This window comes from Pseudorca crassidens, chromosome 12, assembly GCF_039906515.1.
Source record: "Pseudorca crassidens isolate mPseCra1 chromosome 12, mPseCra1.hap1, whole genome shotgun sequence".
NCBI classification, from domain to species: domain Eukaryota; kingdom Metazoa; phylum Chordata; class Mammalia; order Artiodactyla; family Delphinidae; genus Pseudorca; species Pseudorca crassidens.
The window spans coordinates 60,414,688-60,433,706 of NC_090307.1; the positions used below are offsets into that span (position 1 = coordinate 60,414,688).

A 19,019-nucleotide genomic window follows, 5' to 3' on the forward strand; every position below is an offset into this window, starting at 1 on the left:
GAAGGCACTCCAGTCAAGCTTTACCCCTCAACACTTCAGAATTGCTCTTTGGTCGAGGTCACCGGAGGACTCTTCTGTTGTGAAATCCAGTGCTTCATTTTGTCTTTACAACTGCCTGGGTTGATCTTTCCCTTCTTTAAGAAAACACTCTCTTCACCTGGTTTCAAGGACCCCCTAAGCTCCTGGCTTTCCCCCCACTTCACAGGCTGCTCCTTCTGAGTCTCTTCGGCCTGTTACTTCTCACCCTCTCAACCTCGGAGCACTGGAAGTTCTGTCTGCACTTACCTGCCATGGTGAACTTAGTGCACCTCATTGCTCTGAAGGCACCTGGATGCTGCCATCTCTCAACATCATGTGCAGACTCCCCTGGACACCAGCTTTCATATCCAGTCCCCAGCACATCTTGCCCTGGGCCTTCACATCCGCTTTGACTTTTGCCCTGGATGCTTTCCATTGGATGGTTCCCTCCTCACTCCCTTACCTCTGTCAGGTGTTGGCCGCTGTATCAGCTTCTCAGTGAGACCTTCCTGGATTGGACCCTCTTTCTGCGCCTTCTCCAATTTCTTGTTCTCTCATGTTCTTATCACCATCAGACTTACTTTCTATCATACTTGCTTATTTGCTAGTTGCCTTTTACCACTTTTAGAACGTAAGCACCCCGAGGGCAAGTATTTTTGACTGTCTGATGCATTGCTGTAGCCTCAGCCCGTACAATAGTGCCTGGCACGTAATAACTCAAGAAATATTTGAGAAATGAATGAATGAATCAGGCAAGCAATTAAATATTGCTACTTTTGTTTGAGACTTTAGTATACATTTCGAACACACTGTACATAAGAATTTTCAAATGTATTTGCCCCCATGGAATGATCTTTTTGTTGTTATCAATTCCAGATCTCCTGCCCACAGGAAAAATGAAATGACCTTCCCTAAAATGAACTTGATATTAGTGTCTAGTCCTGGTCAAGTTTCTATCAATAAAACCGTTAGAGGATATGTATTGTCATCTAAATGATCATTAGTGCTCATTATCATATAAATGAATTGATACCTGAAACAGGTTCTTGTCATATTTTTCTAATTGATGTAGTGAGTCTAGGGAACAATTTGCTTGTGATTAGCGTGTCTGTTTGCTCCCCAGTGTCACATGGGATTTATTTGAAGTACTTCATAGTCAGAAGCAAAGAAAAGAGGGGAGGAAGGCTGGCTTTGCAAGGAAACTTTAAAATGTATTCATTTTTGGCTGAGGGAACTATACTGGCCTTATTTGAGCCTTGCAAACACACATACATGCACACATGCACACACACGCACGGAAGTGTGCACTTTTGAAAACATACTTTGATTTTTCTTTCTTTTAGGACAGCACTGCTTGGATCCAGAGGCTTATATATTGGATGTATATCATGTAAATCCCCAGGCAGAATGGGTGATTAAACCCCAATCAAGTGTTTGAAATACCCCCCAAGATGGCAGCTATCGTGCATTACCTGCCAAGAAGTCCTACATTTGGTAGGGAAAAAACAAGACTGCTTTTGACATGTTTGTTCCTAGAACCCTCTTGGTGTTTCTCAGCCCAACTGGTGTCTCCCACTGGTGTCAACACGAATTGTGGAAGAGGAACTGGTTGACCATTTGAGCTGAAGCTTTCTCATGATGGTTCTTTGATAAGAGTGAAGTAAAGAGGATGTGATCCTTCCAGAAGAAAGGCCAATATAGAATATGGAACTCTAATCGTTTCTAATACTTTGACTTCACAGCAGAAATGAATTTGGTCCTCTACCTGGGGATAAGAAGCACTTCTTGATGTAGCAAATGCTACCAAACACAAGAGGTGGAAAAGACTTTTTTTTATATACTTATGTTATATATATATAGACATTTTTGAACAAGGATGCCAGAAATAACAAAAATTTCTGCTCTGAAAAATAATTTAGATCTACTTACCAAAGAGAATCAGTTTCCAGAGTCACACAAACAATGTTTATGCTCTGACTTGCTTCTGAATTGGAGGAGGAGAACCTTCTATTTAAAAACCACTGTGTTGTTATGTATGCTGTACTGTATTGTGGCTGTCTGCATTCTGGTGCAAATGAACGTTTCCCTATCTTGGGCTGTTGAAAACTGACATTCTTAAAGCTTGTTCTCTTATGAGCACAGGTCCCCATAGTTAAGGTTAGGTTGAAAAGGGCTGTTCCTGTGCGTCCATAACCTTTGGTGTAGTCAACGGTCACAGGGCCCCTATTTCCTCATCGTGAATATGGTGCTCAGTGAATAGCTTTCCATGTGCCAGGCACAGATTTCCTTTCCTCATCAAACATATCATTTTTTATATTTCACAGCTGTAGAGAATCACTTCTGCAGCCCCAGTTTTAAACTGCAGAACTGCCTTTGTCCAACTGCTCTTTCTTCAAGAGTGCTGAAAAATACTGTTATATCCAGATTTTGTATGCTGTAAAAACAGGTTTTGTTTCTGTTCATCAATCATAGACTTGGCCAAGCACTGTGGATTAGCATCAGGCTTTAAAATCAGATGAATGTTTGGTGAGCTGAAAACTGCCTCGCTATCAAGATCCCACGGAGCCATTTTCCAGACCTGCAGTTGGTGAGAAAGCACAATTCATGATTCTAATTGAGAGCAAATCTGAAATTTGCTGGGGGGTTGGACAGCCCTGCCTTTCATTTGGAGACTGCAGTATAGTCATTCTAGAGTTGGTTAGAAATGGGGACAGAGGTCTCATTTATCCCATGTATGTGCTTTGGATTAGAATCTACTAATTAGATTGAGATTTTGATGAATTTACACCAGTTTTAATGAGATTTAACGCCCAAATGACTCTCTCTTGCAAATCAAACAATAGACAAAGTTGCTCACCAATGCAGAATACATTTAATCTACTTACCAAGTCTCAAAACAAAATGTGATAATAATTTAAGCCTATAGTATAGAAGAAATCTTTTACATGCTCATTATGCCTTGATATCTATAAAAACATAATTTATATTCAACATGTAGATAATTGCATTTCTGGCCATTAGAATTTTGTTATATTTTTATAGAAAACTCAAATATCCATTCATTTTATTTGCTTATTTGAGAATTTTTTATTTCCTTTGCCTGAAAACCCATTAGAAGATAAACATGTGTTCTGTTGGTTCATATTTATTCCTACATTTCATCAGTTTTCAATGTATGGCTAATTGACGGCATGTGAGTTTACATAATGAACTTTGAGGGTCTGAGAAAATGCCGTTATCATTTTTGCAATTCAAACAACAGGAGTAAACATTTTACTTCATGTAGTTGCTAAGGTCCAAGACATAAGATGGCTGTAATTTATGCCCACATACATGGAAGAAATTCTTCAAATTAGCTGCCTTACACTTCTGTGTATATATTAAAACAATGACTGATTTTTCTCACTGAATTTCCTATCATTTAGAATATATTCTGTTGTGTTTAGAAAATTCACAGATCTATCCATTTAATTTTTTATTTGGGAATTTTTTTTTATTTCTTTTGACTGAAAACACATTAGGATAGATGCATAAGTTCTAAAGGTTTTAAGATTTACTTCATTAGTCATTAGTTTTAAATAAATGGCTAACAGATGACAGATTAAAAAAAACTAAGTTTCTGAATTTCTTATCCACTTTTATGTGGTTTTAGATGTCAAAGGCTTAGCCCAGTCAATAATTTTAATCACTTCAGTGCATCCAAGGTTGTGTGACAACTTTCAAATAACTATATGATATGGAAGCCCACGTCAATACCAATATCATTGGATATAACCTGAATTTTTAGTCATCAAGTTAACAAACTGATTAGAGAAGAATTTCCAGTAGACACACAAACTAATTTTTGTGTGGTTAAAGAAGTTCTTTTTACTAATTTTTACTTTTCTTTTTTTTACTAATCTTATTCTTAATGAATAATTTTATTCTTAATGAATAAACAAACCCCTACAATTAAAACTCAAAATTGCTGGTCACCTAAGTGTTGAAAAAACTGTCTTTGCCTTATGAAGAGTTGTTTTTTAAAATAGTTACAGTAATCTGTAACAGTGAATAGTGTAAAAGCAAACATGAATAGTATATCTGCAAACAAAAGAAGAGTCAGATACTGGGCTTCTAAATTCTTTTCTTGATAGCTTCCCACCTCATCTCTTCCCAAGCGCTCTTGGTGTACAGTTAGGAAAATTATATCTACGAAAACATTAGAGAAAGTTAACGTTTTAGGAACAATTATTCAGAAAAAAAACCCCTAGAACAGGCTCATTCTTTCCTCCATTCTACGAAAGAAGATCCCTTTGCTAAACAGCTCACTTGGGGATATGATTCTTGGAGTCATTGAACAATGAGTTTAGTGAGTTCAAGGAGTGACCTTTGAACAAACTGGAATATTAATCTCTTTACAATGTATATAGAATATAAACTACCTCACTTGTCTTTCTTGGGAGAAAAAAATAACAGACGTTAACAATTTTTGTTACAAACTGTTCCTGAATCTTATTATTTAAGTCACTTCAGTTAGCTTTCAGTGTACATTTAATAATATACATTTAATGATGTAAAATATTGTTAGCAAAAGCTTTAAAACCAAATACTCTGTAACTATGATGTGTGGTGTAGACGCTGAGAGAATCCGTGTCCCTTAGTCATTGTCTTGTGTGTTTAACTGTGCTGAATCACAGGTTTTCAAATGTAGGAATTCACTTCATCTTCTTTCATGCATTTTCAACCGCTTTCCCCACATTGCACTTGACTAAAAGTAGTGTGAGATTAAACTTCTTTCTATCAAGCATATTTCAACTGTTTTTCATAAATGTATCACATGTCTGAAAGGAATATATATTACGGGATTGAATAGTTTGTTTTCTGACAGGCACTTTCAACGGTTTTTTTTTTTTCCATAAATATGTCACTTAATAAAAAATAATATGACATGGATTAAAATGTTTCTTTCAAACATTTTCAACAGTTGTACACACACACACACACACACACACACACACACACACCCCTTAATTTAAAAATAACATCTTTTCTTTTAGGCATTTTCCAACTTTTCTAAAACTATGTGCTTTGATTGAAAAATCATGTTGTCACTAGGTTGCCAATTTTTTATGTTGTCTCCCATCTCAAAAGTTAATGTTCTTTCATCCCATCAGTTTCATTGTTAAGTATAATATGTATGTTGCATTTTATCCATAAAAATAAAGAGGAAAAAACTAAAAACATTATCATGAGAATTCTTATATTCAACTAGTCTGAGGTTACCATGGTGCTGGTGAAAGAAAAGGAGCTTTAAATTCAAAAGGTTTGTGTCTGAGCCCAGTCTCTGTCACCTACTAGCCAGATGGTGGCCTTGTGCAAAAATCACGAGGCACTAAGGTAATGGTGGATGTTTGTGCAAAAACTATTTACTAAACTTGTTTGAGTGCTTTTTAATCTGCACTTAAAAAAAAAAAAAAGAATCTTTTCAATTGATACAGAAAAGACATTTGGCAAATTCAGTACTCATTCATGATTTTTTTACACTCAACATTTTACTGTATACCAAAGCAAGGAAAAGAAATAATAAAAGGCATAAAGGTTAGAAAAGAAGAAATAAAATAGTCTCCATTTGCAAATAATATGATTATTTATGTATAAAAGCCTAAGGTATCTTCAACTATTAGAACTAATAAGATAATTTAGCAAGGTCATGGAATACAAGATTATTATATAAAAATCAGTAGTATTTTTTATGCTAGCAGCAAGCCATTGGAAAATAAATTTTTAAAGCTTCCATTTAGAATAGCATCAAAAAACAAATACTTGTGAGTGCATTTAACAAAATATATGCAAAACATGTATACTGAAAACTACTACTATACTAAAAGCAAAATATTTGTGGTAGAAATGAAAGTAGCTGAGTAAATATATAGATACAGTATGTTTCTAGATGGGAAGAGGTGGGTGGAAGAGAATTGGCAAGATGTCAGTTCTCCACAAATATATCTGTAGATTCAGTGCGATCCCACTGAACCTGGGCCCCCTGTATTGGGAGTGTGGAGTCTTATCCACTGCACCACCAGGGAAGTCCCTCTCCCCCTGGCTCTTGACTGTGGAGTGGGTGCTCTCCTCTGCTGGCCATCCTGGAAGCTTTTCACCCTGCTTGAGCCCAGTTGCAACCTCTTCCACTACATCAATTTGGAATCCTGTTGGCTGTAACAAGTGATGAAGTACATTAGCTCAATTCCAAAGATCTCTGCAAAATGGGGTTTGACAGCAAAGCATATGAGCAGATGGAAAAGACTCAGGAATTCCCAGGGATGCTGGGGGCTTCCACATACCTGCTTCTCTTATCATCCCAGCAGTAAATGACACCTTTCCTGACAGGCCAGACAGAAGTTGGGAGCAGGTGGAGGGCAGTCACCAAAGGTTCATCTGAGTTTTATCAACTAACAATCACATGCTGACTCCTACAGAGTGTCATCTTGTTTGTGAACTTTTATACTCTAACACTTCATTCTCAACTGTTGCTCTGCATTTGTGTAACATTTTTATTACTGCACAGCAGCGCAGCCCTTAGCTCCATGTCTTTAGATGACAGATTGGGAACAGGCTTTTCTACCATGTGGCCCTCACTATGTCACACTGCAATGGGGCAGCAAAAAGTTAGCCATAGAAGGAAATAATTGATAAATTGGATCCATAAAATTTTAAGAAACTGAAAACATAGATTTAGTGAAAAATATATAACACACTGGAGAATAAAAAAGGGAGTCTGGGGTGCAATTGTAATTGGTCATATTTTTTCTATAATCGAGGAATTCAACTAACCAGCATTTTATTGAGGATTTTCACATCTAGGTCCAAAAGTAAAATTGATCTATAATTGTCTTACAATTCCCTTACCTTGTTTTGGAGCCAGGGTTGTACCAGACTTGTTGAATGGGTAGAGTAGCTTTCCTGTTTTTGTCCTCGGCTTTGCAACAGTGTGTGAGGGGTTTCAAGGAGGACTGGGAGGGAGGGGTTGCAAAAGGGCAGGAGGAAACTCGGGGGTGATGGGTATGTTCATTATGCTGAATGTGGTGATGGTCGCAGGGATGGATACATACACTCAAAGTCATCAAACTGTACACCTTTAAGTATGTGCTGTCAAGTTTATTGTATGTCAGTTATTCCTCAGTAAAGCTGTAAAAGAAACCAACTGCACACACTTAGGCCTGGGCTTTGCGCTTGGGCCCCCAAACATGGTGCCCTGGATTCCCCTGTGACCGGACCCTGGAAAACGGCCAGGCTTCGCCCACCACCATTGCCTGGAAAACAGCACCAGGCAGGACACCAGGGACAACATTTAGATTGTGAGACTGTCCAGAAGGACAGTCAAGAATATCTCCTGTGCAAACTGATGATTTCCATTGGAACAACTTCTGGAAAGAGACCGAATCTTCGCGTGCTCCTTTCCAGGAGTCGGGGGAGTCTGCAGTTCCTCCCGCCAGTGACCTCAAGGTTGGTTTGGAGGGGAGCACGAAGCCTCCACGTTTCTTCAGCAGGTTTGACTGCCGTTGTTGGGCTTCCAGGGGCCATGTCACAGCCAACACTGGACAGTAGTGACAACAGAAATGACTTACAAAGGCTTCCGGATTCCTTGGACACACAGCCTGTTGGGACATGCGGGGGGAAACCAAGATGTTTTACTTCAGCCTTCCCCGGGGTTCCAGATGGATGTGTCGCTGGGCCAGTGTTCCTCTCAGGAGCACTAAGGATCTGAAGTCACAAACCCCACGTTCTTTAAGAAGGAATTACCAAAGCAGCCTTCACTAATTTACAGCGGGAATGAAGCAACACACAGGAGGACCCCTTATCTGATCTGCCTGCAATGGTGGAGGCATTAAAGGGGATAAACTGTGTTACATTTAATGCCTAGAGAGGGGCTGTTGGTCATTGCTATAATTCTTGAGATATTTCTTAGTCGGATAGTATCACTTGACAGATGTCTTACAACCATCAGGAAATAAAGGCAAAAACACAGTCTCCTTTCAGAATGACTTAGTGGTCAACGTGGTCTCCAGAGAAAACGGCCCCCAACCGCCAGGATAGCAGGCAGGAGATCAGGAGAGCTTGGGCCGCCTGGACAGACCTCAGGCCCCAAGAAGGCTAATTTCTCAAAAATGTTTCCCGGACAAAAATCAGCATTCATACATTGAGGCCTTTGAAAAGGCCTAAAGGTAGGAATAAAGGGAGTTTTCCCAGTTTGTGTTCTCCTACATCTCGACATGGGTAGAGTTGCTAGACAGAGCCTTGGCTTTCCACTCGGCGGAGGAGGACATTGCTGAGCCCAGCACGGCAGGGACCTCTGCAGCCCGTGTCTCTGAAACCAACAGGGAAGGTCCAGTGCTCACCCGGGCAGAGCAGGGCCTGCAGCTGCCCACACACATCGTGTGGATCATGCCCTCCAAATTGGACAGTTCATGGATTCCTCCACTGAGGGGACGTGGTTGCTGCTTCCTCGGGTGGGGAAGGAACCCTGTCCACCTTCCTTCAGTGAATCACAGCTCCTCAAGATGAAATGACAAAAGGCAATCATCCAAATAAGATATATCAGGGAACCAATGTGCCAAATGACATTCCCAGAAGCCTCCATCCTAGGCTAGCCCTCTCTCCCCTAACGCCCACCGCAATAGAGCTCTACCCGCCAGATGCATTAATATCGTTTCGTGAGGAAATGACACGCCTGCCTGCAAAAGAGCAAAGGCTTTCCGGAAAACCCATGGATTCAGCAAACTAACTCTCCGAACCCCACCTGGAGAAATCCCATCAACTCTTACCTTTACTGCAGGAATCCTTTCCAGCCTGTGTCAGCTACATCAAGCTCATCACCAGTTCTGAATAAACCGTCACTGATGGCGACCAAGGACAGTTATCTGAGGTCTGTCAAATCCACAGAGAACTGAAGTCCCTGGTCACCACCTGAACCTGACCTCACAGCAAGGGGACAAGCTGCTACCAGGCCCTGCATGGTGGTCTGTGCATGAAGTGAGGGAACTTATGAAGGAGGCCGCTCCTCAGACTGTGGCACTCCTGGAAGAGCTCTGCAGTGGACATGGAACTGTCGAAGGTTCCTGAGGGACTGATGTGATGATGCAATTCATGAGACTGAGGCTAGGGTAGCACCAATGCTGGTCCCCACATAAAGAGACATGACAGTCGACAAACTGTGAGTCCATCCAGACTGTATGTACTTCTCAGGTGCATGGATGCCTTCTTAATGTTCAAGTGTGTGTGCTGCCCCAAGCTGTCTTCCTTTAGCAGAAGACCACCCCCCCTAAAAATTGTAAGACTGACATTTAAAATCTACTTCTCTAAAAGCTTCTCAAGGTATTAGTATACACAAATTTGAGTTCTATATATCTTAATTTTTAAAAATTGTACAGTTTACAGATATACTTTGTTCAGGAAAATGGAAAAGTTTTCTTGATTTAGGTAAATACATTTAGAACAGCTAAATCCCAAAGAGTAAAATATCAGGGATGAACATTTTCCATACGTAAGTCCACAAAAAAGTTTCCTTAGAAGAAAACTTGAAGAGGGAACTACATCGTGCTTTCTCAACCTGGCACTGTTGGTGTTTGGGTCCAGATCATTCTTGGCTGTGCAGGCTGTCCTGGGCATGGTAGGGTGTTAGCAGCACCCCTGGCCTCTCCCCACTAGATGCCAGAAGCCCCTCCCCTTTCTACTCAGTTGTGACAAGTAAAAATATTTCCAGACCAATGTCCCCTAGGGGGCAAAACTGCCTCTGGTTGAGAACCACTCAATTAGATGTACCTTCTCTTTCGTGAACATTCTCTCTGTGTGGTGCTATAATGCTCCATTCATGTACTATTTGTTTCCAGAAAGGGAAGAGCCATATAAAGTACTTCCTTTGCTGTTATTAGTTTATATCCTTTCTTTTTAAAAAAAGAAAAAGCTTGTAAGCTTTGGGGAAAAAAAAAAAAGAAAAAAACTTAGGTTTGCCTGAGTTCAGAGCCTCTGCCATGAGGCTGGAAAATCTAAAGACAGGTCATTGTACCCTAGTTTCTGGAAAGGCTGTAGGGGAGAAACATTTGCAAAGTATTTTTCATAAGAGGCTTTGTGAGCAGCTATAACAATGAAAGCCCCAGATGCTATCAGATGAAGGGCTGGTCTTACAGATCAATCTGTGAAACTCAAAAAGAGAGATGCAATTTCTATTTCAGAAAAAAAAAAAAGTAATTTCGGTGTCTGGATATCTCATGGGTTTAATGACTGACTTTCAGGGCACTCAGGAACTTCAAGTACCAAACATGGGCTGCGGTCACACATGTCTGCCTTGAGTGTCCCACCCTCCTCCTCTGAGAACAGATGTGTGTTCCTGACATGCATTTGACATGTAACTTGAGATTCTGCTTCCACGTCTGCCAAGTTGGGGTCTGGGCTGGGAGCAGGGGAAGGACACCGGCTCTGAACTGTCAGACTCATGAAAAGGCATTGCATTATCAGCTCTGTAACAGTGAGGAGACCTCTCCACTCCATCAGCGAATACCTGGCAGTTGGTGATAGGTGTTTCTACTGTTTCTCAACTGCTCTGACACTGGGGTGAGGCGGGGGGACCCCATCCAGATTCAGCACCCACCTTGCCATTTACAATCTCTAATCCCATGGCATCCACTTTGGTGCTGCTGATGCCCAGGAGGACACCTCTGAGGAGGTACGAAACTCCACCATTCTCTGAGGAGGTACGAAACTCCAATGTAATGTTCACATCTGATTGCACTTTGTAGCCTTTTTTTTTTTTTTTTTTGTGGTACGCAGGCCTCTCACTGCTGTGGCCTCTCCCGTTGCGGAGCACAGGCTCCGGATGCACAGGCTCAGGGCCATGGCTCACGGGCCCAGCCGCTCCGCGGCATGTGGGATCCTCCCAGACCAGGGCACGAACCCGTGTCCTCCACATCGGCAGGCGGACTCTCAACCACTGCGCCACCAGGGAAGCGCTGTAGCCTCTTTGACTGAAAAACACAAGGAAGACCCCCAGTTGGGGGGAACAGTAGCATGTTCTTTTCTTAAGGAAAGAGGAAATACAGGCTTGGAGAATTAAATGATCAATTTAGAACCTTAAGCAGGGAGACGTCTCATTGCCAAAGCCATGCTCTTTTCACTGTCAAGCTCTGCCTACCTGGCAAATGGTTGCTAGGAATGGGGATGACCATTGTTCTGGTGGCTGCATCCTTACCTTCAATCAAGTTTAAACTGGCCTCCCTGTAGCTTCCATCTGTTGGGGCTGGCCTTGCTGTCTGAAGCAAGAGAATTAAAAAGGTAGATGACACCTCGAGTTTAGAGGAGACCGTGCCTACCCCCAAATCCACATTAATCGGGAGAGCTTCCCCAGGAGCGGCGGCAGCCCCGGGGCCCCATTTTCAACTTGCCCTCAACTGAAGATCACAAACGGCCTCCTTTTGCTGCTCGCAACCTGTCCCCGCATTCCTGAGCCTTAGAGAATTCTCCTGTTAGAAGGTGCCCATCACGCCTCTAGCAACTGTCCCAGGTGAGCCTGGCCCGTTCCAGGGCTGCTTCACTAACGGCACACGCTCGCCTCCCCTCCTGAGTGGCTTAAGAGCCCCAAGTCCACTGTGGATAAACAGAGTAATTTTACTCCGCTTTCTAATTTACGAAAAGAGATCATGAAATCACGATGTCCAGCTTCTCTGCAAATACCCTCTGGCTTTTGAGCAATCAATCACTGAGCATGACTAGGACAACGCACCGTTCCCAGCTTCTTTCCCCACCTCTCAGGCCTCGCAGGGTCCTTGCTTCTCGGAGCAGATGCTCTTTGCAGCGTGGGGTGGCCGCGGGTTTCTGCTTTCTACCGAGCTGGACAGCCTGGGTATGACTGACCCCGCCCCCGGGGCTGAGACCACACCACCAACCGTCCTACCAAAGTCACAAAAGGCCGGGCAGTCACCTCTGGGCCCTCTAGCAACTTCCCTACTCCGCCCTCCGCCCCGGCTGCAGGTCGACTCCGCCCACTCTGCCAACCACCACGCCCACCGCCAGGCTGGTCCCATCCCTCTGTGCACCTTCCCGCTTCCCCGACCCCGCCCCTCTGAAGAAGGCCAACCCCGCCCATCCCACCCCATCGCCACGCCCACTACCAGGTCGGCCTCACTCCCCTCAAGCCCTGCTTGGAGCTCAGGCCACACCCTCTGACGTGGTAGCTGCGCGCGGCCTTCAGTTCCGGGGCGCACATCCTTTCCCGCCACGTCTAGCGCCCGCGGGCCTGACTGGCGTGATAGACGACGCTTTCCGCACTTCAGGGCGTAGCGCGCGCCTCACAACGCTAACCTGAAAGGTGAAGCTCTGAAGAACTTTGCCCCGGGTTTCCCGGTCTAAGGAGAGAAAAGGGCCCCAGAGAACCATGAAACTGCCCAAGCCGGCGGGGCCGAATATTCCATCAGGAGTCCAAGGCGGGCGAGGGCCGGGCCTCCGACGGAGAACGGCGGCTCCTGGGACTCCCGAGACCCGAGGCCGGGAGTGGCCCGTCCGAGGGGGCGGCTCGGCCGCGGAGGGGCCCAGGCCCCGGCCACTCCGGCCCGGTCCCCGCGCGGCCTCCGGCCGGTCCCCCCGCGTTTTCTCCTCCCGGTTGTTTGCACCGTCCCTTCCGCGAGTAAATGACACCCACGGCCCCGTGACAGTGACCGGGAGGCGTGCACGCGCTGGACCCGGGCTGGGCCGGAGCTGCGGACCCGAGAGGCCGCCGGGGCTCGAGGCGGCGAGGCTTCCAGGTGAGACCCGGGGTCAGGGAACCAAACCCGGGCCGAGGCGGCGCTGCTCCGTGGGTGAGCGGGGGCCGCGCCCGGTAAGAGTCCGGTGCTGGTGGTGGGAGCTCAGGTTCGGCGTGGTCTAGCCGATGCGCCGGGGGACACGGTAGGGCGTCACCGGCGCTGCCCCGGGTGGACGCTCATGGCTGCTGAGCAGAGAAGTGGTCCCGGAGAGGTGACCTTTAGAGTCACCCTGGCCTTCGCTGGTGACCTCAGTGCAGACCGTGTCAGGGGACCTTGGGGTGGACGCTGCATTGAGGAAAGAGGGAAAAAGGGAGGCGGGGGTGGAGACAGCCCTCTAAGAAGCTCAGACTTCTTAGGACGTGCTCCTCCACTCCCATATCTCAGCACCTCTGCGCCAGCTGTCCCTCCTGCCTAACAGCCTTCCAGTGCCACTCTAACCTCCTGCCCCGCAGCAGCAGACCCGTGCTTCATGCTCAGCCGTCAGACCTCAGCGTCTCCATCACGTCCTCAGAGAAGCTTTCTCTGGCCCCCCAGAGGACCAGGTTAGATCAGTCCTCCGAAGCCCCTTCAGGCTGCTAGGACAAAAATGCCATAGCCCGGCTGGCTTATAAACGACATCAGTTTACTTCTCCTAGTTCTGGAGGTGGAAGTCAGATCGGGGTGCCAGCATGGTTTGTAATCATATAGTTTTGTTCTTTTAAAAACTTGATATATATCTCATTCATCCTACACCCTACACACTGGATTGTAAACTCTGTGAGGATGGGAGCAAATACCTGTTTTGCTTACCGTTGGATTCCTAACATCTAACATGGCGGCTGGCGCGCGGTAGTTGCTCAATATATATTTATCGAGGAAGGAATGTTGTCTTTAACACCTTGGAAGTATAAGATTTTGTGGCTCCTTTCTTTTTTTCTGTTGTTCATTATCTACATTTGATCCCTGAGATCCATTTCTGTAATAAACAAAACTCCATCAGCATGACCTTGATTAATAATTTGGCCTAAAAATCCTCCCCTATAGATTACTTTTGGTCTAAGTCATCCAGGGAAAACTTCGTTTGTCAGGTCAGTGCTGCCATTCAGGAAGTAGGTAGCTGTTTCCAAAGGTTTTTAAAACAACATTCGGATTACTTGTGCCTCCTTGTTATTTATTAGGTGTGAAAAGTTTCATAAAGGATTTTGACACTGAGCCTCAGCTTCCTCCTCTGTAAGGTGAAGAACCTTACACTTACTCTGCCTGCTGCCGGGCATCAGTATGGTAACATGAGGTCATATACGTAAGAGCACTTTGAAAATTCTAGAACTCTTTCTAGAACCCTAAAACTCTAGAAACTTGAAGAAATATTTTTGTTATTCTTCCTTTTCAGTAATTGATCCAGGCCCCACTTCTCCAACCTTATGCGTTGTTTACAGCTCACATTACCCATATGGAAGAATGAAAACACACTTTTTTGCTATCCTCCCTTTAAAACTTTGGTTTCTTCTTAAAGACACTTGGTGTCTTCTGAAAGGTTTCTTAAAGGTACTTAGAGTTGCAAGTAATCCTTTTATCATCTGTGCAGGAGCTAAGCTCTCTAATGTTTTATCTGCATCTTACAGTAAATGTAATGCAAAGCACATTTTCTAGTTGCTGCTCAATGGCAAGAAAACAATTCATTTGTGGATTGGAATCTTTAGATATAAAATGTGCCATTCTTGACTATAGTATCTAAAAGCACATTAAACTTGAAGTATTTCTACAGAATGCAGACCAGTGCTCACCTAAGACAACCCATGAGAAGTCTTTCTAATCAGGCATAAATATTGCATAGATGGTCTCATTTACATGATATATGCAGTACCTATAAATTTGTCACAAGCCATACAGAAAAATCCATTTCATTACTTTATAATCTCCCTTAATCACTATAATCATACTTAGTATGGTAATTAAGAGCGAGGGAATAGGGAGAGGTATACAGGTATAAGCACCTCTATTCAGGTTTCACTCTGCTACCTACCAGTTGTATAAGTAAGTGCAAATTATTTAACTTCTGTAAATGTCTTAACCCAAGGCTGGGAGGATGAAGGTGGCCAGGTGGAAAGCGCTGCTGTCCTAGAGGAAATGGGGATAGGGGTATGGGATGGAAATCACCTGAGCAAGTTAGGAGGGGAGTTTGCTTGCACTAGTGTGGCACAGGGTGAATGGGGTAAGGGAAAAGGGAAAAGAAGGATCACTTTTTGGCTAAGCATTCAGCAGCAGGGAGAGACTGGAAGCAATAGGGATTAGACTGAGGCCTAGGCAAAACAGGTGACAGTATTTTCCTAACAAAAACATGAGAACTTGTGGACAAGTACAAAGGAACTTATGCGGATAGCGTTACTAAATATCTAATTTGAATAGTTGAAGAAAGTATGGTGTTTATGGTAGCCATACAATAGGAATGATCATTGGGGTGGGCTTGAAGAGATGGCCTTTCCTATCCCTTGGTGTCTGTCATCTTTTCCCCATTCCTGGAAATCAACAAATCTTATTTTCTTCCTTTCTCCATCTTTTCTCTTTCTAAACAAGCCTTAATAAGGAAATTAAGAATGTTTTTATTATTAGCTTTTATATCTTAAAGAGTGGGAGAATTGAATATTTTACATTTTTCTTCAAATGTCAACTAAGCTATTATTGTATAGACTCTCAAATGATATTTTCCCCTTTGATTGAAGTCCCCTCACTTCTTTCTAACAAAATGTAAACATCCTTTGTTACTGAGCAAGGGCTTACTGCCCAGTGTGAATGGAAGCCAATACTATTGCACCAGGCTTGAGGAAATAAGAGCTTTATTACTAGGTCCACCAGCAAGGAGAACAGGAGTCAGGGCTCAACTCTGTCTTCCTGATCTTGGGTTTGGTCAAACTTTTATGAGTTCGGGAGGACAAACTGGTATGCAATTTCTTGCAGTCAGATATATTGCATCAACTATTGTTTAACTTAACTACTTAAGATTGGTGAAAAGACAAACATTTAAAGATAAATAACAATGCAGTTAATAAGGAGTCCTTTGCAATGCAATAGATGCCCCAAGGTAAACCATGATTAATTGCCAGGTATATGTGATAAAATAATTCAGAAGTGGGCAAGAAAGGTTGAAGTGGGCTGGGAAGAATTCACATAAGAGGGGGAATTTAAGAATGTCACATGTAGAGAGATGAGAAGAATAAATTTTAGATGGAGAAGTATAACAGGCAAGAGTAATGAAGTGGGAATGAGCCAAAAGCAAAGATCCAATTTTGGCTGGGACAGAGGGCCCGGGAGGTAAGGAGTTTGGGATGGTCCTCTATAGACTGTAGGGGATGGAACTCTAAGAGAGTGGAATTTATCTTACAGAGCCCTTGAGAGGCAAGAGGGGGCATAGTGATATAGCAAAGGAGCCCTTTAGCAGTGCAAGCAGGCTGCATTGAGTAGACAGCCCCCTCAAGCTGGAAGAGACTGACACCAAGGTGGTAGGATAGATGAAGTCAGGAGGGCGTGACTTGGTCTGTTTTGTTCGTACCCCAGGACCAAGAATAGTGCCTCTCATATAGTTATTGCTGTATATGTATTTATTGAATGAGTGGAAAAAGACAAAAACTAGCAAATGGAAATAAAGTTGGGAATGCAAAACACATTTTGAAGGGAAAAGCAGTAACACTGGCTGACTCGTTGGATATGAGTATTAGCATTATCCTGACATTTCTAACAATGGGATAATTTATAACCTATTGAAAGAATAGTAGCACCAATAAAAATAGGGAAATCCAGAGATGAAATTAATTGTGTGGGCTAGAGGTGGGGAGGAAATAGGCATGTTTGGACAAGGTGAGTCTGAGGTGCTGGGTGACACATCCAAGTGGAAATGCCTCGTAGCAGCAGGAACTGGATTTTGAAGGACAAGTCAGGACTGTGAATATTGATTTTTTGAATCTTTTGGAATACTTTGCACCTCGGATATGTTTGAAACCTTATATGTAGATGAGGTCAAAGTTAAAGACAGGAGAAACAGAAAGACAAAGTCAATATTGGAAATTTGGGGAGCATCCACATTTAGGGGATTGGAAGTGAAATTTATTAACTTTATCTGAGAAAAACACACACTGAATGTCTGCAGAGTGTGAAGTCAAGCAAAATGGAATTTTAGTATTTAAAGACTATTTTGTACATGATTAAAAACATAATATTAAGAGTGATAGTGATCGATGACCTGAAATGACTGAAATGAGTTCTCAATGATTTAAGATCAGACTGGTAAGAGAAAAAAATATATAACAAAAATCAAGAACCATGTTTTATTTTTTGTGGGGAAAGCATAGCATAGCAATAAATATTCTCTTAGCCAGCCTTATATTCACCTCCCCCGCTTCTAAGCCCACCCCTTCCCAAGCCCTCAATATTCATTCCCTGGCATATTCTCCTGTTTTCTGCATGGGCGTGTTAGACAGGTCTGAGAATTGTATTTAATTTTAAAAATTTCCTTCCAGAGTGTTTTGGGTCAGATCATATAAGCCTTCTGTCTTTTCTTACCTGCTATTTGTACAGGTTTAAAATGACTACCCTGAGGCCTAGCCAGATCCTCAATCAATTAAAAATTCATTTCTCATCATTTCATAGACAGTAAGTTAATTGGAGAAATCTGAAACACATGGAAATTTGTAGTTAATACTGACATAAGCAGAGATTTCAATTACCTTGAATATTTCACTTAATGAAGAACTGCAAACCCCCCAGGTCCCTGGTCAGTCATGTAAAGTGATTGCAGGAACAGTGTCTTCCCTGCAAGAATGTTCAGTGTTATAAGCATGCTTTGATGTATCACATTCAAATGCCCTTGTGGAATTTAAATTGAGCCTGTTAATAGCCATAGGACTAAAGAGAGAGGATTTGTGTTGTCAACATTTTTTGTTTGTTTGTTTTTTGTTTTGTTTTTGTTTTGTTTTTATTTTAAATTAACTAATTTTTTTTTGCTTTACAATGGTGTGTTAGTTTCTGCTTTATAACAAAGTGAATCAGTTATACATATGTTCCCATATCTCTTCCCTCTTGTGTCTCCCTCCCTCCTACCCTCCCTATCCCACCCCTGCAGGCAGTCGCAAAGCACCAAGCTGATCTCCCTGTGCTATGCGGCTGCTTCCCACCAGCTATCTACCTTACCTTTGGTAGTGTATATATGTCCATGCCTCTCTCTCGCTTTGTCACAGCTTACCCTTCCCCCTCCCCATAGCCTCAAGTCCATTCTCTAGTAGGTCTCTGTCTTTATTCCTGTTTTAACCCTAGGTTCTTCATGACATTTTTTTTCTTAAATTCCATATATATGTGTTAGCATATGGTATTTGTCTTTCTCTTTCTGACTTACTTCACTCTGTATGACAGACTCTAGGTCTATCCACCTCATTACAAATAGCTCAATTTCGTTTCTTTTTATGGATGAGTAATAGTCCATTGTATATATGTGCCATCTTTATCCATTCATCCGATGATGGGCACTTAGGTTGTTTCCATCTGCGGGCTATTGTAAATAGAGCTGAAGTGAACATTTTGGTACATGACTCTTTTTGAATTATGGTTTTCTCAGGGTATATGCCCAGTGGTGGGATTGCTGGGTCATATGGTAGTTCTATTTGTAGTTTTTTAAGGAACCTCCATACTATTCTCCATAGTGGCTGTATCAATTTACATTCCCACCAACTGTGCAGGAGGGTTCCATTTTCTCCACACCCTCTCCAGCATTTATTGTTTCTAGATTTTTTGATGATGGCCATTCTGACTGGTGTGAGATGATATCTCATTGTAGTTTTGACTTGCATTTCTCTAATGATTAGTGATGTTGAGCATTCTTTCATGTGTTTGTTGGCAGTCTGTATATCTTCTTTGGAGAAATGTCTATTTAGGTCTTCTGCCTATTTTTTGATTGGGTTGTTTGTTTTTTTGTTTTTAAGCTGCATGAGCTGCTTATAAATTTTGGAGATTAATCCTTTATCAGTTGCTTCATTTGCAAATATTTTCTCCCATTCTGAGGGTTGTCTTTTGGTCTTGTTTATGGTTTCCTTTGCTGTGCAAAAGCTTTGAAGTTTCACTAGGTCCCATTTGTTTATTTTTGTTTTTATTTCCGTTTCTCTAGGAGGTGGGTCAAAAAGGATCTTGCTGTGATTTATGTCATAGAGTGTTTTGCCTGTGTTTTCCTCTAAGAGTTTGATAGTTTCTGGCCTTACATTAAGGTCTTTA

The 19,019-nt window shown here is 42.7% G+C and overlaps 1 protein-coding gene across 9 annotated transcripts in view; it reads left to right on the top strand.

Moving 5' to 3' along the window:
- ARHGAP28 (Rho GTPase activating protein 28) overlaps window positions 1–19,019 on the top strand; it is a 192,055-nt gene that overhangs the window by 144,794 nt on the left and 28,242 nt on the right. For 5 of the 9 annotated variants that reach the window (XM_067699664.1, XM_067699668.1, XM_067699670.1 and 2 more), the window contains one exon: window positions 1,362–5,238. The exons of 2 other annotated variants lie outside the window; for them this stretch is intronic. In XM_067699664.1, the coding sequence (XP_067555765.1) occupies window positions 1,362–1,456 (95 nt within the window). In that variant the 3' untranslated portion in view covers window positions 1,457–5,238. Of the gene's footprint in view, window positions 1–1,361; window positions 5,239–19,019 lie in introns of those variants that run through there. 2 more of the 9 variants (XR_010933132.1, XM_067699667.1) reach the window with 2 other exon arrangements.